The 21,586-nt window shown below is 34.2% G+C and overlaps 1 protein-coding gene across 1 annotated transcript in view; it reads left to right on the top strand.

Moving 5' to 3' along the window:
* CEP128 (centrosomal protein 128) overlaps window positions 1-21,586 on the top strand; it is a 126,078-nt gene that overhangs the window by 49,136 nt on the left and 55,356 nt on the right. The window contains exons 14-17 of the mRNA XM_074909235.1: window positions 794-958; window positions 5,244-5,420; window positions 8,112-8,171; window positions 9,719-9,911. Coding sequence (XP_074765336.1) covers window positions 794-958; window positions 5,244-5,420; window positions 8,112-8,171; window positions 9,719-9,911 — 595 coding nt within the window. The remainder of the gene's footprint in view (window positions 1-793; window positions 959-5,243; window positions 5,421-8,111; window positions 8,172-9,718; window positions 9,912-21,586) is intronic.

Here is a 21,586-nt window from a genome sequence, read left to right as displayed (position 1 = left end):
ACTGACTTGTAAAACTTCGCTCCTTACCGTTCTTTCCCATAAAAATTATATTTATAATGTAATTTGGATAATAGAATTTTTGTTTTTACTCAGGAAGGAATTTACTCTGCAGGTTTATTTTCTGTGTAACTGCATCCCAGAATTTATCTAATATGAAGTTGGTTTTGAGTAATAAGTGTGAAATTGCGTCCTTTCTGTATTTTTTTTCATTTTCTATATTTTCTAGAGAATTTCTCAAATCTGTCAGTTTCAGTCAGTTATCTTTTCCACTGGAAACTGGTGTACTTTATTCACTCACCTATTCAGGGCTTTCAAGGCCCTTAAATTATTAATTTTTTTTTTCTCTGCAATGTTTCTATGAATATATTTAAAACCACACAGTTCTAGAAATTAAAAATACCAAATCTTTGCAGTTACTTCCTTGCAGATATAAATTTAATATTAGATCCTGAAGTGAAATGATAGTTTTAGACTTTCTGATTCCAAATTATTTCAGTCATGGAAAAGTTGCATAAATACTTCTTAAGATGATGTAAGCTGATGAGTGTAGCAGAGTTGAAATGCAGAATCTGAGACTTATATTTGCTGCTTTTAAAATACTGTATGGTTCTATGACTGCGATACATGTTTTCCATGTTCAGATAAGTGATTGCACTTAGTATAACTCAAATGTAAAAGATTAAATATAGTTATCTTTCTTTAATACTGTTCCACAGATTTGAAACTCTACAGTCTGGGAATGTTTTAAAATAACTCATATAGTGACTGTAATCTATTTTCCCATTACCATCAGATGGAACTTTTAGAAGAGAAAAACATAGTCAAGACTCAGTGTCGACAACTGGAGAAGATAAAAATTGAGTGTGATAAATTGACAGAAGAATTAACCCAAAATGAAGAAGAAAATATAAAACTCAGGCGGAAATGTGAGCTTGTAAAACAAGAACTGGAGAAAAAGGTAAACTTAAATGGTCTTAATCATGATTCATCAGTGTCTCCCGCTGATAAATACCTAAAATAAACAATGAATTATAGAAATAGATGGTAAACTTAAAATACAAAAATACATGCGCATATTAAGGAATGTACATAGTCATACTGAGTACACAGTTTCTATATAAATCAAAGAAGGCAGTAGTGCTTTGGCTGAGTCATTAGTTGTATCCCTCCAAAGATTTGCCTGCCCTATTTCTAATATAGGTAACCAACAAATGTTTAACCAAACATTTCTAGTTTTCATCACATTTTCTTAAAGTTGCAGAGCAGTTATGAATAATTTGGAGCTAATTTGAAGTAGATAAGCAATGTAAGCACAGTAAAATTCTAAATAACTTCATGAAAACTATTTTCTGCTTGAATACTTAAAGTGTGGCAAGTTTTTAAAGACATTCACATTTTCTAGAGATGGACACTGTCTGCCAGACATTCTCATTGCCTGGTGTTCTGTTATTAATATTTACTATCAAATATTAATTTGCGGTCTCACAACCTGAAGTTGTCAGCATTTCTTTTCAAAAATGTAGTGATAAATACAGAATTGTTGAAGAATTTTATTTTGTAACTTCTCTTTATGCTTTCTTGAGTTCTACTTTTCCCATGATTGGTTCCTACAGCATTGCTTTTTAATATGTTTTTCTTAACATGAATGTATTTTACATTGTGGTGGTTTGGTATCTTAAATTTATCTTCCTGCAACATTGTGATTTCAGATAAGTATTTTTGTATGTTGGTGAAGTTTTGTCTTCTCCAGTGTAAAGCACATATCTGTTAGTAATTAATTCATATTAACATTGAAAATGTTGTTTCTAATCTTCGACAAACTTGATTTCCTACATTAAAATTCAAGAAAACAAACAAACAAAATTTATGCATCCTGAGGGAAATGGCTTATAAATTTTTCATGATATCCTCATTTTAAAATATCGGATATTGTAGCTTCTAGCTGGAAGGTTCTTGCTCTTCTGTGTCAACTTAGTAATTTCTTATCCTTGTGAAAAGAAAATTTTTGATATAGGTATTTATATTAACATGATACAAGAGGCTTATTCATTCATTTCACATGTACTGCTGAATACTCAGCAGATAATTTTTCATTAGCTCAATAGTTTCAAGCTATTTAAATCTGATAAGAGGCCCATAGATATTGTAGATCCTTTGTGGCTTTTCAGGTTTTTCAATTTAATTTTCAGCTCGTATTTTGTTGTTATAAATGAAGTTCATGTCACTTAGGTGTGGGGCTTAAAATGGCCTCATTTTGAATGTAGGAAAGTAAAGTGATTGTTTAGAAATGCTGTTAGCTGCTTTTGTTATACAGCATATATTGTCAGTATGTTTGACTCCTAGCCCCGAGAGAAGAATGTTTTGCTGGGTTTTTTGCGTGTTTTTTTTCAAAGTGTGGAATGAGAAAAATCTTAAACATGGTATTTATCTTAGCTTGTTAAACTAACAGGAAGTGCTTTAAAAGCTCAACTTGTCAGACTAAGAAAAAGTACCTGAAATGAAAATTCAAAATGTGTTTTTCCTAGGTTGGGATTTTAGTGCTATAATATCTATTATTAAGGAAATGTGGGAGTGTACATAGTCTTCTGCGGTCACTTGTAACTAGCTCCAATCTTACCTAATACTGGGAAGATATAGTTTTTAGACCAAGGTGATCTTTTATCACTAAGCTGAGACAGAATGGAGAAGCTTTTAAGCACATGATCCTGTGTTCTCAACCTTTGAAGGTAAATGCAGATGGAGAGTTCCACTTGATTGTGTTAATCAGTTAATTTAAGAGAATATTTACTATTGTGGTTTTCTTGTAGATTGTCAGAAGGGGTGTTAGGATGGAGGAAATAATAATATTACATCTTGAGAACATCATACTAGCTGTCATATTGTGATACTGAAGAAGCCTATTGTGTTACAAAAGAATTATCTGTTTCTCTTCCACATTTTTTATACTTTTAATGTTAATCTGCCCTTATTGCAAATACTAATTCAAAGAAATATAATTATTATAGATCGCTTGGATTTTTTTTTTTCATGAAAGGTGAAGGTGCAGAGAATAATGGTAAAATTTTTTGATTCTTGTCTTTGTTATATGTACTTCTGAGTATTAGTGACTTAATTTCTCCTGTAGGCTCTGAAAGTAGAATGTTGAGTGTAGCAGGGAACCCTTTCTGCAGGACAAGATTGTGAGACAAGACACACACCAATATGGTTAACAGTCAAGCTCCGAAGTTTATTAGAAAAACAAGTCCTTATATATTCTTGTACATTCTAAAAATAACAGCAAATCCATGTGCTGCTCTAGTGCATGCTCATTTCAAAAACTAGTTCCTCTCAGCACTTTCGATAAGGACTACTAACCGCACGCAGCCGGTAGTTAAGTTTCTGCTTTGTTATTTTAAGGAATCCCTTCTTATCTGTTTCTTCCCTAACAAGCACAAATTCTTTTGCTTTTAGCCATCGTTAATCTAGACGCCGTTAGTCTTCTAACACAAGTGCATCATTAATTTAGACGTTGTTAATCTTCTAACCCAAATGCTGATGATACTTTTACATTGTCAGTGACTCAGAAGGTTCGCAACCTGGCATACGCACCCACAGCTGAGGAATAGTGGCACATAGAAAATCAAGCAGATGAAAAGACTGAGTTATATACTCTTTTAGTCATGGTCTTTGGGAGTGAACTTCAGCATGTGATGGATTACATTCAGTGAATAATGAGACAGCATAGAATACTGGCACTGGAAGCATATATGTTGCGATCTTATTACCTTCAGAATACTGCTCTAGATCAGAGCTGATATTTCAACTCCTATATGAGTAGTGCAGAAATATTGGAACCTGTGCATATTAAAAATTCTTGTGATTCCTTCAGTTTGAAATAGCTACTGTCTAACTCAAGTATTTTTCTATGAATTAAATGAAAAAAGCAAGCTGCTTATCAGGTATGGCTATTTCACATTTGAAGGTCACCTATATTAAAAAACACCTATAGTGCTAATAGATATAACACCTATACATATATATGTATACAACCTCCTGAAAACTTTTTTGTTGGTTTTTCTCTCAAATAGCAAGTGATAAGACTTGCTTATCACTAAGTGATAAGAGGAAATGGCCTCAAATTGCACCAGGGAGTTTAGATTGGATATTAGGAAAAAATTCTTCACCAAAAGTGTTCTCAAGCATTGGAACAGGCTGCCCAGGGAAGTGGTTGAATCACCATCCCTGGAGGTATTTAAAAGATGTGTAAACATGGCACTTAGGGACATGGTTTAGTGGTGGACTTGGCAGTGTTAGGTTTATGGTTGGACTTGATGATCACATGGGTCTTTTCCAACCTAAATGATTCTATGATTCCATATGTATCCCATTCACAGAACTTGTATATTAGAAATTACCTAGCTCCAAAGTGGTGTCTCATGAGAGCAGTGTATGAAGATTATCAATAAATACAATTAATAAAACAGTTGTACCATGTCATTGCAGAGGTCCATAATTAATAAATTTTCAAAATTATTATTCTTTTCTCACCATTTTCAGTGCGTTTGCACATACTAAAATGTGCCTGTTGCAATGCAGCAAAGGTAAACATTTTATCCTCCTGATCTCAGCAGCAAAGTGTGAACCAATTTCACTTCTAAGAAGATAGTTTTGTTATATTAATTACAATGCATAATTCAATATATTGTATAACAAAACTGCTGCCAGGTTCAGTTATATCTGCCATAGATGTAAAGGAAGAGAATCTGAATTTTAAAAAGATGTGACATATTTAACAATCTTTCTGACATTGGATGACATAAAATGCTTTCCTCATGCTAGTCACTGTCCTATGAAGTATTCTTTGAACACTTCTCCTTGTGAACACACTGACTGCCAATACATGTTTCCTTCAGGGATCTCTTTGTGATGAAAGAGTAGATGCCTGTAAGTGGGTCACGGAAAAGATAATAATTTGTTGTGGGTTCTCTCTCTACTCTGGAAAAAGGTTCATAATGTCTGGTTTTGACTGTTGGGTTTGGATTTGGTAGCAGTTTCTTCATAACTGATTTACGGGAGAATAAGGAGAAGCAAGAGAGAAATTTAGGAGTACTGTTGGAAGGTATAATTTTCCATGTCAAGGAACTGAATTCAGTGCATGAGTGAGTATAGTGTGATTATAAAATTGAAAGAGATATTACTAATGATGTATGTTATATCATTAATGCAAAACTTCTCTTTGTTTTGGTTTTCATCTTTCACTCCAGGATAAACAGATAAGCAATGAAGAAGATAATTTGAGAAGGATGGATGAGGCCAGATTACAGTTTAAAGATCAACTGCATCACTTAGAAATGGAACAGGAATCCATTCTCACTGTGATAGGAAGTGAAATTGATGCTGCTTGTGAAATTTTTTCTCGGGACTCCGTGGAGAAATTCAAAGTAATTCTAATTTTTAAGTATGCTGCAGATATTGTTATTTTCTTAATGGATGTTTGTAGCAGAATTTGTATACATTATTGTCACCTATCATTTAACTAGTGTAGATAAATTATGGGCAGTAAGATTATGGATATTTAGCTGGTATAGATGTATATTATTAGGTGTTAGAATGGAATACTGTGAAGATCTGCTCATGTGTTAATTGTTACTGCTTTCTTTTGTCAATTTTTATTGTGACAAATAGTTCCCCTGTTGTTTGCCTGTGTGAAAGGACCTTACATCAGCTGGAATTTTGAGGCAGGATTTCCTGTGCCATCTCCTTAGATGTAGGAAGTCCTCAAGAAAGACCTAGAAGGCTTTTAAACTTGGGGAAAAATGAAAGAAAGGTTTTAATAATTTTTTAAGTAGAGAGGTAAATGCTGGAAGTGGAAAGAGTTTATAAACTCTTCTTTTCTGGAGCAGATCCTTGTATCCTGAAAGTTCAAACGCAGAGTTTCAGGAAACTTGTAGCTTGCTGTAACTTTTTTTCTACTCTTTTACTGCTATTCCTGCAACTCTTGTCTCCCATTAGCTTTTTCTCCTGAGCATTCTCATTTGCTTCCCAGGGACAGCACCCTCTCTTCCTTGCTCCAGATGATTCTGCATGACTAATCCTCTTAAATAGACATTGTACACAGCTGAGAAGAAAACAGACAGTCCAACTCAGTTTGTCTCGATACTCACTGGAATTATGGTCAGTTAAATCACGAGTGCTTGACCTGGTGGCTTTTTAGCCTTAGCTGTAACTATAGAGTACGCTTAGATTATGCATTTTTTGTCTTGCTGTTTAAATAGAGCGTGCTTTCTACTCTACAGTTCCTGGTCACTTAACTGGGCTGGGCTGCTCTTGAAATAGAAATTTTTCAGCATTGACACTGAAAATCCATTAATATTTTTTTTCTTTGTTTTATTTTCTATTTTAAGTTTATCTCCTCACCTGTTTTGTTTGAAGGTGTGGAGAGAAGTCACTGTGTTTCAGCCTTATAGTATAGTTATGCCTTTTTCTCCACTTACCTATGGAGTTGGGATGTTGCAGCACACAAACATGAAAATTCTAAGAAAATCTATTTGACAAACAAGCTTCCTCCTCTGTATCCTTACAGATAAGTCTTTTTTTTTTTTTATTAAGACTTTGATCTACTATAGTTGCCAGATTCTTGATCATCGAACCACGCCTTCTTAGACTTACTTTCCGTATCCTGAAGACTCTCTTCTGGATAAATTTTTGCTGATCTGCTTTCACAATTGTCTTTATTTATCCCCTTTAACTGTCTATCACTGGAAAACTTAAAACGGATTTGATTCTGAATTTTTGACTAGACAGCTAATGTGAAAACAAATGTTACACAGTTTTGTGGTGCCTGGTCTGATTTTTTTTTTTAAAGGTAAGAAGTTTTCTTTGTTGTATTGTTCCTCTGCCCAGTACTTTAGGGATTTCCAAAGTTTCTAAAAGGTTTCAGCCAAGTTCTTTACTTCAATAAGTTGTTGCTGCTGCAGTTGAGGTGAGCAATGAGGAATTTATAATTACAGTCTTTTGTTATAAGAAGTCTTATGCTTGCAATAAGTGCACCAGTTATGCTTAAAATATAAACTGAATGCTGCCACCCTTGAATGTGGTTGCACAAAATGATGTTTGCTGCCATTGGAAGTCACAACTCTCAGGTATGCTTTGTTTTGTGAAGTCATGGTCAACATGCCTATTAAAGCATTTCTTTTCAGCTGAGTCCTTATGTGGTCATATTTTTCATGTAAAACATATGTATGTACATGATTAGATGGTGCTGTTTAGGCACCTTTGGTCTCAGTGTAGTTAATAAAGCCCATATAATTACCTCTTAAAGCAATATGCTAGCTACAGAAATTATTGGACCAGGACTAAAAGTACATAACGACATGCTGAATTGCAAAATGTGGTAAATTAAAACCAAACAAGCTAACCCACCCCGCCCCCCACCCCAACCCCTTTAAATTAGAGAAAGGCACAATGTAGTAATTACGAGATAGGACCGTATGAGATAGAGGATGAGGTGGACATGAGGTTAATAGTTCACTTGATTTTAAATATATTTCTGTTGAGAGAGCTGTGTGTGAGACTTGTAGATACACTGATAACAACAGTTCAGTGACTAACGGTTCTGCTAATTCTGGTTTATGTTCATCCACTGTTGTTCTGCAGAACAGAGGAAAAAACAGTTGAATGACTTTGAAATTGGGCTTTTCTTAAGAAATAGTAATTTTAAAGTAGAGTCTGGTTGTATTTGGAAATATTATGATTTTTTCAAAAGGGCATAGAGTTTCAAACAATATGCACCTCGATGCAGATGTATGTTCTGAGGATGTTTGAAACACATAATTTTAGTGATTCTTAGGAGAAAACTACACAGATTCAGAATCCAATTTACTGTAGTTGCAACTTAATTAAGTTGCACCTTTAAACAAAATTTATATCAGTGAGTTTGCACAATTTTGGTTTTAGATGTGACTAATTTATGGTTAAATAATTCAGTTAAACCATTTACAGATATGATTTCAAAGCTGGATTTTTAGCAAAGAATATTTATTTTATGAATTTCCAGTAAGTGAGAAAGACTTTCCTTTCTGTGTCTAATTCCCGGTTTTATGCCTATTTCTTTCTCCCCTACTATTCCTTAGGCAATATCACTTACACCAATGGTGCTGAATGATCCTCATCGCTGGTTAGCAGAAACAAAGGTAATAGTCAAACCTTCTGAACTTTTACTGAATAAGCTAATATGCAACATTTATAATCATTCAGCTGAAAGTCTGTTGGAAAAGACACTTAAAGGGGAAAAGGAAAAATACAAAAGCATTCCTTTGGCAATAATTCTGATATTCCCAGAATGTTATTTCAACTGATGGAATAATTTTCCAAATTTTGCTATCAACAAGAAATAGCTGTCTCCATAGCAAAATAAATAACAATGCTGTTTTTACAAAAAATGAATTGAAGTAACTGCAGTGATAGCCTTCAGATCTGGTTCCCTTATTTTCAGACAAGAAAAACAGGAGAACTTATTCAGTGGACTAAGTTTCTCTTACAAGGTTATGACAGGGCAAGAAATCATTTAAAATAGTGATATTGGATTGGATTCTTGGAAAATTAACTATTTTCGTTCCCCCTTTGTCTGAAGTTTTTGAATCCTACAATGTAGGTGCAGACATCCTTGAAAACATCTTCAAAGTGATGACTGGTAACTTTTAACCCCTGTCTTTCATTTTGCACCTTTCCTCTGGCTCCTCTGACTCATGCACATAAACACGTTTCTCATCCAATATCCTTTAAAAGGAGTTTCTCACAATTAAAGTAAATCATGAGAAACTGGAAGACATGCATTTTTTCCCTGCTCCATGTAAAAAGGTCAAAGCCACAGCAGCATTGACTTAAGGAAAAGATACAGTTGATTGTATGTAAGATAATTTAAGGTTATTGATGATTTACAGTCTATGTAAGACTTGTAGACCAAGAAAGATGGACAGTACAGATACCTGACACAAGATTGGAATCAAAGGAGAAATGTTACACAGGAAGTACTGTCTTCATTTAAAAAAGTGATACTGGCATGTTATTAAAAAGACCATTCAAAGAGCATCTAATAAGCATTTGCATACGTTCTCACCTAAGTTTCTTTAGCTGCTATAGGGAAGTGTAGAATGAATGACTACTTAAAATCCTCTGCTGTTTTTTCTTTTGTTTTAAACAGGCAATGTAAAAGTATTCCTTTTCAGCACTTCTAGATTTACTATATTGACCATGACTAATCTTATCTATGAACTTTTGTTTTTCCTCTACATGAACCTTAAATATAAACTTTTGCTGATCAGAAAGGATTGATGTCACTTTTTTAGAATGATTAAATGCTTTCAAATCTGTTAACGTAGAATAGAGAGAGAAAGATACGCTGAAAGGAAGGAGTATCTCTTGGTGTCTGTGTATGCACTAATTCAGTTTGAATTTCCATACCTACCCCAGAAAACTCATGCTCCTGAATTAAAAATAAATAAAAAATCTGTGTATTGCTACTTCACACACAATTATCAGCTAAAATATTTCTGTCTTTTGAAACTCTTTGAAGGTCAGTGTATGTCCTCTTAATATATCTGAATGTCCGCTTTAATATTTACTGATAGGTACAAATGAGTAATATGTGACTTCAAAGATAATTTGATCAGTTATCATTTATGTCCTCTTATTTTCATTAGAATTCCTTATTTTTTGTTGTCCCATTTTTTTAACATAGACTAAGCTACAGTGGCTGTGCGAGGAAGTAAAGGAGAGAGAAAGTAAGGAAAAAAAGCTGCGATGCTACTTACTGCAGAGCCGAGAACAGCTCAAGCACTTTACACAGATGAAGGAGGCTGAACATCAGTCTCTCTTTAAACAGATAAAAAAGCAAGAAAAACTTCTGGAAGAAGTTCACAGAGAAAAAAGAGGTATGTTGCTGGTTGCATTTTTGTTCATCAAAGGGAGGAAGATTTTTTAAAATTCTACTAATTATAATTCCTATGTCACATTCAGATGTATTTTGTCAGCTAGTCATTACAAGCTCTAATTAAGTAACGTGCTAGTGATAACCAAGAAAAGTATTTTTGTTTTCCTTGCTGTCAAAAAAGACAAATGTAATAGACTGTGTTTCAACCCAGTACAATGGCTGAATAACACATGAGTTTGCAACACAGGCAGTACATATAGAAGTTATTTTTCAACTGTATCATCTGAGACATTCCATGACCTGGGCAAAGAGGAATTATACAAGAGTCTGAGACAGCACTGGTATGGTTGCTTTTATCTGTCAAAATGAAAGTTCCTAAAGCATTCCCAAGTCCTGTGCAGTTATTCCCTTTTGCTTAAATTGTATGTACAAAGAACTTTGAGTTTTCTTCTCAACCCTTTTTCTGCATTACAAAATGGAGTAAGAAAAGCTTTGGTTCTGATTAAAATTAATGACATTATATATGGAATACCACATAAACATTGTTTTCTACCTCTCTTGACATGTAATTCTTACTCTGGCATGTTGTGTAGCCATACCATCCATGTTTGTCAGGAAGGGGAAATACTAATCAGATTTTACTGAGTGGTGTTGAGTATTCTGGTAGGAATGGCCCTCATTGTCCCCAGCCAAGAGCTGTTTTTTAGTCTCAGCTCAGGTACTCGTGGTTTAGTATTTTATAGTTTCTTGAAGACTGACTTTGAGCAGAATGCTTTTAGGAATAGAGAAACATGCTTTTATCATGAGTTTATTCTAGAGTCTTTGGAAGACAGGAAGATCTCAGTCTTCTGTCATTCTGCTTTTCATCTGTGTGCAGGCTCATTTATACTGTGTTACTAGTAATTTAATTAAAAACATTACTTCAGTGAATAATAGTAAAACCAGAGCATTATAGCAACCTTGGAACAAAACCAATTTATAGTGCATATTTATTTTCATCCTTAAACCAGAGTTTTTTCTGCTGTCAGAAAAAAAATTACTTTAGTTGTTTTAAACAATGTGAGAGTGGATCCTTGTTAAATCCAAACTTAGGTGAAGTGTAAAATTTTGAAGTGTAGGCTTGGTCTTGATCAGGACTCCATGCATGTTGTTGGTTTGAATCGAGTCACTAGCTTTTACAGTCAGTTCATAATTTATTTGTGAAGTTTTATTTTCAGAGGTGTATCTTATTTACTGTCATTACTTTTTTTAAGAGATAACTTTGCATCTTTTCTGATGTTTACAAGCTTCCTTTAATTTCTAAGAATTTTTTTAAGTGTAATTGTGCACTGTATACTGACCCATACATGATGTATCTGAGCAAACCCAGAATTGTCATCAATGCATGCCTTTGACATGGTCCCCCACAACATCTTTATCTCAAAATTAAGAGATATGGACTATTTGATGGATAAGGAATTGGCTGGATGGTCACATCCATAGAGTAGTGGTCAATGGCTCAATGTCCAGATGAGTGCTGTCATTCAGGGGTCTATATTGGGACCAGTACTGTTTAATATCTTCATCAGTGACATAGGCAGTAGGATTGAGTGCACCCTCAGCAAATTTACAGACGACACCAAGCTGAGTGGTGCAGTTGACAACTCCTGAGGGACAGGATGCCATCCAGAGGGACTGGACAAGCTGAAGAACTGGGCCGATGTGAACCTCATGAGGTTCAACAAGGCCAAGCATATTGTCCTGCACCTGAGTTGGGGCATCCCCCAGTATCAATACAGGCTGAGGGATGAAGGGATTGAGAGCAACCCTGCAGAGAAGGATTGAGGGTACTGATGGATGGAAAACTGAATATGATTCAGCAATGTGCACTTGCACCCCAGAAAGCCAACCGTATCCTGGGCTGCATCAAAAGAAGTGTGGGCAGGATATCGAGGGAGCTGGTTCTGCCCCTCTGATCTGCTCTGGTGTGACCCCACCTGGAGTACTGCATCCATCTCTGAAGCCCCCAGCACAAGAAAGACATGGACCTGTTGGAGCAGGTCCAGAGGAGGCCATGAAAATGATCAGAGATCTGGAGCATCTCTCCTGTGAAGGCAGGCTGAGAGAGTTGGGATTGTTCATCCTGGGGAAGGTTTCAGGCAGACCTTATTGAGGCGTTTCAATGCTTAAAGGGGGCTTATTAGAAAGACAGGGACAACCTTTTAGTAGGGCCTGTAAGAATGGGATGAGGGATAATGGTTTTAAACTAAAAGAGGGTAGATTCAGGCTAGATAAATGGAAGAAATTTTTTATGAAGAGGGTGGTAAAGCACTGTAACATGTTGCCTGGAGAGCTGGTAGATGCATCATCCCTGGAAACATTCAAGGTCAGGCTGGACAGTGCTCTGAGCAACCTGATCTAACTGAAGATATCCCTGCTCACTGCAGAAGGGCTGAACTAGATGACCTTTAAAGGTCTCTTCCAACTCAAACCATTCTATGATACTCCTGTAATAACTGGTGATAACTTTCTGTACCTAGGTATCATTGTCTAAAAGCATAATGGGAGAATAAAAAGCATAATGTAGCTAATGTTGAGAATTCTGTAACCAAAGGAACCAGAGCTGGAAGTTTTTGAGAGGAGGGTGGAAATACTGTATGAGCTTAATTAACTCTTGACATTAACGCCTAACATTATCTCAAGACCTGCACTGAATGTTTTGAGAATGTTACTTCTCCAGTGCATGCACACATGTGTATGCTTGCTTGAACTCTCCATCTAAGGTACTGTTCCAGCAGAAGAGCAAGTTTCTGAACACATCAGGAAAATGTGGATAGCTGGGAATCACAGAGGTAGAGCTAGAAGGTCTGTGATCAAATGGAAAAGAGATAAAGCCAGTGCATGAAAATGATCACTGATAAAACAGACTGATGGACACAGGGTCCAGGAATCAGAATTTCCACATTGAAAAAGATTCTTTGTTTCCACCTCTTTCATGTAAAATTTTGTTGGAGTATCTAACTAAGCCTGAAAAAATGGAAGGCTCTGTGGTGAGGAGATTGTATTTTGACATCTATAAATGACTGATGCTAACCTGGCCTACGGAGGAGAATAAAGTGCTTCTACTGAAAGTTTGAATGTAGGTAAACCTTGAGAATTATTAACATACCTTACAGGTTGATGTAGTCCATACATAAGGCTGACTTGGCACCTGGTTTGCATCTTTTTACATAATATGTTAGACTACTATTTGCATACCTCACTGTGTATTGGTATGATCTTTTGTTTTATTCTATTACCTCAGTTTCCAAAGGAAGGTGTCGCATTGCCTGTTTTCTTTTCATGTGTTTTCTTTAAAAACTTTGTTCTGGCCTTCATTCAGGACTCAATACGGATAATGAGGGACTAAAAAAACTAAGTTTTTTGTCAGACAGAATAAGTACTCTCTTTAATTATTTTGTTAGCAGTCATTTTGTATTTAGATTGATGTAGGCTCTGATTAGATGAGAGCAAACTTTTAAGTAAGTGTAGTTATAGATTCTGGTAAATGAGTTCATTATTTTTGAAAATGGTTTGTGAAATATTGTAACAAAAATAATAGCAAAACAACAATAACAAACAAAAATGTTCTTGTATATATTTTATAGAACAATGCAGGTTATTTGCTTTACAAGAATAGTAAGATCCTGTCAAGATTTTCTTCCTCCACGTAACTTTGAATGAGAATATGCTTTGATCTTTCAAGCTTGAATGTTTCTTTTGTTAGCCTTCATTTGTTTAAAATGATAGTGCCAAGACCCTGATATAATATTGAGTGGTTTAGTCTTCTTATATTTGAATAATTATCTGTTAAGATGATCTCCTTGAGGCCTTATTTGCCTTTTTCAATTTAAGTGCATAGGAAATAAAGCAAACCTTATTTAGTTTTTAGTTCTATTGTACCTAATTTGGTTTAGGCTTTGTGGAAAAATTCACAGCCTGCATTTTAAATTTCAAGCTATAGGTGAAGTTATCATGGGAGATTATTAAACTGTAAAGAGTGGTAAAAAGTAGTGCTATTCACTGAGCACAAAAAGTAGTATTTTGTTCCCTATAAATATGCTCAGTTCCAACTATGACTTGACATACTACAATTTTTTTAAGTCTAAGTAAATTGTATTCTCTTCTGTCTGTTTCTAGAGGCACATGCTTGTTAAAAGTAGTCAAGAAAAAGGAAATGACAGTTAAATAGTTATTGAAATTTTGTATCATAACACAAAACGGAAAACATGCTTTAAAAGTCCACCAAATACAGGATGAGAAATAGGGCTTACAAAAAGATGACAGATGCCGACAGTGCAGGCCAGTGTTAAATTTAAGGCCTGGGGTCAGGATACATGCACATGCTGATTATCCAGAGCCACTTAAGTGTGAATATAGCAGCAGATGAAGATAAGTAACTTGACTGCTGTTGGTGGATTTTCCCAAAATATCCTCCTTGCTGTCTTCACTTACAAGTATTCATAAAAGATGAAATTATTTTTCTTTTCCTGATGTAAACAGTTAATGGCAATGGACTTTACTGTTTTATAGAGAAGTAGGGAGTCAGAGTGTTCATAGGTAAATATCAAGCACCTTATTGGCTATTTACACTCCACCTTTTTTTTTTAATGAGATATAATTTGAAACCCAGTTTTGTGAGGTGGTGCGGTTTGGTTGGGGTTTTTTTGTTGTTTTGGGGTTTTTTATGTTTTTGTTTTGTTGGGGTGGTTCTTAGATTTTTGGACACTGCCACTAAAACAGCTTTGGAGGAGAGAAGCAGGTACTTCCATTTACAAAGCCAATTAATTATGTACATAATTAAGCATAGTCTTCATGTGTGCAAATTTATGATTCACTTTATCACATTCCAGTTTAATTAGATCTGATAGTCAACAGATTTTGTGGATACAGATTGAATTTATGATTTCGCCTAGTACCAGTATGTGTATTTAGCTTTAGCTGCTGTGGTATCAGAGGCCTTCCAGCAGGAGGTCCTCTACTCTTAATAGTATTCAAGACTTTAGAACAAGCATTTACTGAATGAATAATTAGAGAGAGGGAAATAAAATACAACTGAGATTTACCACAGGTGATCTGAGCCCAACTTCCTTTGGTACTTCATTTGGTAAGATAGCTGGTAGTTACCAAATAACTGAAGGATGTAACAGAAGACATCATATGGCTGTCATCTGTATAGGAACCAACATGGGATTATGTAGGAAATGACTAATGTAAGCATGACGATTAAATATAAGAACTATAAATTAGAGTAAGTAATGTGCTACTCTGAGCGACAAAGGTGTAGATATTGAAAGGGATAGTTAGTACTGTTTCATAGATGTCGGTCTGTAGACTCACTTTTCTTCATGAGTGAGCTTAGTATGAAGAGTATGAATATGATAAGAACTTGTAACCTTAGAAAATTTGGTGGCTGCTTTGATGCACAGAGGAAGTGAAATAGCCTTGTGATCATTTAGTTTGATTTACTTGATGCCAAGGAAGGGAATTTTATGTATTACTTATTTTTAGCACTTTTTAAACCAATTTATAATTTCAAGATGGAATAGAAATTCATAATAATGTTCACAAACAGTGAACAAAATGTTGAGATATTTTTATTAATGCACTAAGTAGTAGTCAGGTTGATATGGAACTCAATACCATTCTCTTGTGCCACTGATAAATGACAGTGTATGTGACAGTATATGCCAAGAATACTGGATTTACAGTCTACCTGTGAATTTAATTGATTTGTTTCACAGTCGTGTCAACGTAGATTGTTTTTTAGTTTGAAAAGTATGACATTCATTACACTAAATCAGTTATTTTTTGTAAGCTCGTAGAAGGTAGAGGAGTAATAGACTACATGTCTGTTAATATGAGTTCTGAGCATTATTATTCATGAAATGATATATTTAAATATTTATAGAGGGTTTTTTACTTAAAATATTACAAATTATGGATATTTACATTTCTTGGATAAATACTCTTACATACTGAATGAAAACCCCAGATTTAATTATGATGCAACTAGTAGAATGTAAAAATGTAAATACTTTAATGTATAAATGACTTGGATATGAAAACTGGAAAAGCTACTTTCCCAAAGGGAAAAAGAAAACATGGCTAATAGCATAAAAGAGGTGTTAAGCCAAAAGAAGAAAGCAATGTATCAAAGTGATAGAAAATTTAAAGAGATAGAATGGTGATTGGCTTTTGTTACTTAAAATGCAAAAAATGGAAGTACCTACAGACTACTGTGACACTCAGTAATGAAATTATGGGCAAAACCCGGGAATAAAACAAATGAAGGCAGAATGGATTTACTGTAATTGGTAAAAAGATCCTTCACTCTTTTATTTTTTTAACACCGAAGTATAATTGACGATATTGCTTAATAAAATGGATTTTCAGTCAAATTTCTGCCAATGGATGAAAATATTTTCTGTTGCATTTGCAATGATGCAGAGTTTAGACAGAACATTTTATCAGAAAGACTGATTCTGTGAATATTCATGGATGTGGTTGACTGTCCCCACCAACACAAACCACTTGTCTGAGTATTTAATATAGTCTAAAAATACTCTGTTAATTTAAGTTTGCATAAATCAGAAATTATAAAAACAAAACAGAAATTGTATTCTTAATAAATTAATTTGTTGATTTCCCTTCAATGGATCTGATATTATAGTTTATTCATGGGGGTTTTTTGGGAATGAATAAAAATAGAGACTTGTGGTAGATATGCTGAAAGTAGATAGAGTAAATATTTAAACTGCTTTATTGATGAATGTGTTTCAGGAAGCTTTATAAGCTTATATAGGTCTACTAAAACTCTTAACTATGTAGGTTTTTTGTTTTTTCTTCACTGAAGCTTTTGTAAATATCTAGGATATTGTAGGCTTTTGGATCCTCCTTATGAATTACTGTAGATGTGTTAACATTATCACAGTCCTACCTGTGGTGGTAAACTGGCTGCCTATGTGGTATAATCCTGACAAATATAAGTAATCTAACATAAAGATTCATGGATGAGAGAATGGTGAAAGGAGGAAAGTATGGTAGTGTAGTATAGAGTTTCAGGATTGTTTACAGAGTAGCAGAAGTTTCCTAGCTCTCTGGTGATGCATAAAATTTGGCTGTGGTTGTCTTCCCTTCTTGATAAGTTGAGAAATACAGAAGTCTAGTAATATTTATAAATACTTAAGAAGAACTGAAGAGGATGTGGGTTCTGATTTCAGGTTTTCAGATTTGTACTTTAGATACAGTTCATTACATAACAAGTAATTTACTTGTCATGCCACCAAATGGGATATTTCAGTAAGTAAAAACTTAGATAAAAATTTCTTAGATTTCTCCTCTTGAAGGGATTTTGATCTCATAATCTAATTGATTTTTAACAGCATTGCAGTAAGTATTCAATATCTTAACACAGTGGACAAAGACCTGAGGAAATAAAAAGTATATATTCCATCTGGAATCTGCATTCTGGAATCACTGAGCATGCCGAGGTGTTCTTACAGATCTGTTTCCAAATTAGTTTGCATCACAAGGATTATATTATTATTATTATTAGTAGTAGTAGTATTAGTATTAGTATTATTTTACAGATAAATGTTTGAAGGTAGGAAAAATACATCTTCCTGAACTGCACCCAAGACCTGGCCTAAATTTCTTTCATTTCTTCAATTTTGTATGGTCTAGCTAGATTGGGTAGCCTGAAAAGCTTATTATGCAAACCAGTGAAAGCCTATATTTGATCCTGGGAGCACCCATTGGCCTACAGACCTAGGTTTGCTTTAGTTGCTGGTTGGTTAAGTCAAAGTATCAGCTCTGTCTCTTAAGAGTAGAACATCAGCAGTTTTGGAAAACACAGTCAAGATGCTTGCTACAATTTTGCTTTTATTCTTCACGAGGAAAAAATTTCCATTCATATCCAAATCCCTTAAATCTCTTACCATGTTGACTCCCTCAATTTCATAATCAGTGTCTCATGCATAAGTATTAGTAATTTGTTTTCTCTGTTATATGTCTGAATTCTCAATTTCTAATCACGAATGTTTTCAGCATTTTCTTTTGCCAGCCTTAACTCAGGAGGATAGATTCAGGTACTTGGGAGCTATTATCTTGAGACACAGCATGTTTATTTCAAAAATACACATAACTAGGTGAATAGCACTGACTGTTGAGCTCAGGCCCTAGCCTTACTTATCTGTGTGTGTTCCTTTCTTGATCTTTCCATCTTTGTATTTGTGAGACTTCACTAGCTTTGGTGGTATTTGTCAGCATGCCAGGGTATTTATAATCTTGAATTTAGTTGTGAAGACAGCTAATTCTGTGTATATATAGTGCAGTTAGAGTAGCAGGTTAAAAGAAAAGCAACATTTGTAACAATCTTGTTTATTTGGTTGGTTTTGGTTAAATCCCTTTTAAAATATTACAGGTGTACTGTCATTTTGTTAACTTTTTAGTTGAAGGTGTCAAGAGTGAGGTTTTTAAGTAACAGATACTCAATGCTTTAATATTTATCTTCTTTACAAAAGTATGTTTTTTCTTTTATGTTAAGGCTCACTTATACTCTGGAAATGAGTAGAAAGAAGAAACTTTGTATAAATAGACTCTGGAACATAGCTCTTCTAAGGAAACCTTTCCTGGAATATATTGAAATGTATAGAAGTTAGACATGGTATGGTTTAGCAGTGAGACATGGAATCTACACTGTTCTTTTGTTTCAGGATAATATACTGCTGCTTCAGAGAAGAGTCAACAAAGAAATGTTGTTTAGCAAAATAAGACCTGATATATTTGTCAAGGCCACATCTGTTCTTTTTTTATAAAGCTATGTTAGTAAGGCTATAGTGATGTAAGAAGAACAGGTGCATAGCTCTGATATACAGACCTTACACTGATTTTATTTATCTCAAAGATATAATATTCTGCAAACACTGTTTTATATCAAGTCCTGGGTGATGCAAGTCATTCTGTACCACTTCTCAGCATCTACGTGCTATAATCACACTTAAATTATTAAATTGTTATAATTGCTCTGATGTAAGGCTTTAGAAGGTAATGTCCAGTCCTGAGCTATGATAGACTTAGATGCTTTTGTCACAATCACAAAGCTGTGCTGGGCAAGTCTGTGGTGTTATGCTTTATGCATTAAATTTGTCATGCATTCTGTTTTCATTCTAATTACATTCATTGTAATTAGGAGTCAGAAGAGAAAAATATTTTTTGTGCATTATTTTAGATTTGAGGAAAGAAAATTGAATTTTAGAAGACTTGGATTTTTAGTTGGTTTTAGTGATGTTGTCATCTATGTTAATCATACAGTTTCATCACACGTGAAGGTAGATCAAGGATATTTTTGCAAAGATTTCACTAAGTGATCTCTGGAACAAGACCTCCACTTTAATTTTGGGGGATATTTTTGTGTTAGGTTCAGTCAGGGTTATTTGTTTAACTGCTGTGGAAAATGTAGATTCAAAGAGCCTGTTATATTAAAGTAGATTTGAAATGTAGATAGAATTTGCTTTGCCAAAATCATATCTTCCAAATTATATTCCTTTTTTTTTTAAGCCAGTAAGTCTAATTTTTGTTTGAACTAGGAGCACTAAAGCAGGGAAGTGTAAAAGTTCAAAATACAGAGACAGTGCAGTATGTTGAGTGCAAATACACTGACACTGAGCAATCTCTGTTGCTTAAACTGAGGAAAAAAGGAAGTAGAAAATTGGGAACCAGTGAAAAAAATATTGCAAAAATCTTTCTATTATGAGCTATTATGTTTAAATGAAGTATATGTACTGTTTTGAATATAACTAAGTTCTGTTTTGCCCTTTCAGCTTTATGTTCTTCCCCATTTGTTTTCTTTTTTTCATATATTACCTCATATTGTCTTTGCATGACAACAGTCATTTCTGTGGCAGCAAGGAACATCCCAAGGTATTTTAAGGTCATCTCTTATTGAACAGTGAATGGGAGCATCAAGTAGAGTAAATTCTTTTTAAGCATACATAAAGCAAGGAATCTGAAGGTTTTGAAAGAAACTCTCCATAATACTTGTTTTTGATGGTGAATTCCAAAATGCATAAAGCTGAAATATTATTACTATTCATATAATTAATTTCTTCTTAAGAGTGTTCTTGCCCTTTAAATAGTGTTTGGTTTTTTTAATGTGATGGGGGAAGGAGGAGGGAGGACTTCTATGTTATTTTAAACTTTGCCAAAATGAACCTGCATTCAGAGTCTTAGAGGAATGGAAATAAGCCTAAATCATTTGGAAATCTTTCCCTGTGGGGTGGGTTTTTTTTGTGTTGGAAAACTGGAAATATCAGTCTGGACATGCATTGCTCTAATTATCTAGTATTTTATGAAACTGTTTTTGTTTGCCATTATCTTTTTATGCACTCATAAAAATATGGCTTCCATTGTGAAAAAGTGAAGGTAAGAGATGGGAACAAAATTTAGCTAAGATGTTTTTAAGACTTCCTTTGATTTTCATTTTTTCTTTCTTTCTGAATCACACACTTTAAATGCTTATCTGAAACTTATGGACAGAATTATAGTTTAGAAAGCATGGTATGTCCTTTAAACATTAAATTGCTGACTTTATAGTGCACACTAACAGTAAGAGACTAAATTTATTAGTTTTACCTCTTGTTTACCTACACATACTAGAAACTAAATCAAAATTAATAAAAGTAACTTGGGGGATGGGGATTTAAAGTATGTTAAATACTTAGAATCTATTATTTAATCTTTTCTTCCTGTTGTGAATTATGACTTTTTTCTTATACCAGCTCTTTAGCTTGGTTTATCTAAAAACTATTGGGTTCTGGTTTTTTTACAGCTGTTGAAATGATGGCATGGGAGTGTATATAATCACAGTTAACCTTAACAGTGTTCTAACACTGCATAATAAAGAGAATCTTGTAAGCATCTGTACAACTTCATCAGAACTCCTTGACTTATTATGGAAGGCATTGTCGTCTTTCAGGTTATGTAGTGTTACATAGTGTTTCCATACCAAATTAGTATCACTGATTTACAGCTATTAAAGAACTCCAAGCAAAAAAACCCAGACCAATACACGCACTTTAAAGCTTGTGTCTTGAATTTAATACTTTCCCTAGAAGTACATAAAAGACACATGCTATCTGTCACTCAGTCTTCATTAGGTAGAAATAACATTCCCAGGAAACTTTTAATGTTTTAATTTAAGATGCCTGTGTAATTAAATAATATGCTGTCTTAGAAGTAATGAAATTGAACCAAGGGGTCTGTGGTTCTCCCACCTATTGCCATAGTCAAACTCAGTCTAAAATACAGAGGAATCGTATTGGAAATTTAAGCAGAATTGAAAAGAAACCTACTATCTAAGATTTTTAATATAATAAAGCTCTTGAAATTTAAGTATTTGAAATCTTACATATTGCTATATTATATATTCAGTATTTTTTTTAAATTAGAGCTAATGTTATGTTTTTGACTAAGATTTGTCAGGCTGTATGAAAATATGTATTTCAGTGTAGTTCATTGATATGTTAACAACTTTTGTATCCTTTTGGCTTACAAGCTATTTAAACACTTTTTTTTTTTCCTAAAAGGAGTGCTACTGATTCTGTGTTTGGAGAATTGAAAATTCTATTCTATTTCACTATCAAAAAATTTCTCATT

The sequence above is a fragment of the Athene noctua genome, chromosome 6 (assembly GCF_965140245.1).
Source record: "Athene noctua chromosome 6, bAthNoc1.hap1.1, whole genome shotgun sequence".
In the NCBI taxonomy this organism is placed as follows: Eukaryota; Metazoa; Chordata; class Aves; order Strigiformes; family Strigidae; genus Athene; species Athene noctua.
Note: the sequence above shows the minus strand (reverse complement) of the source record. Positions and strands in the feature narration are given on the sequence as shown.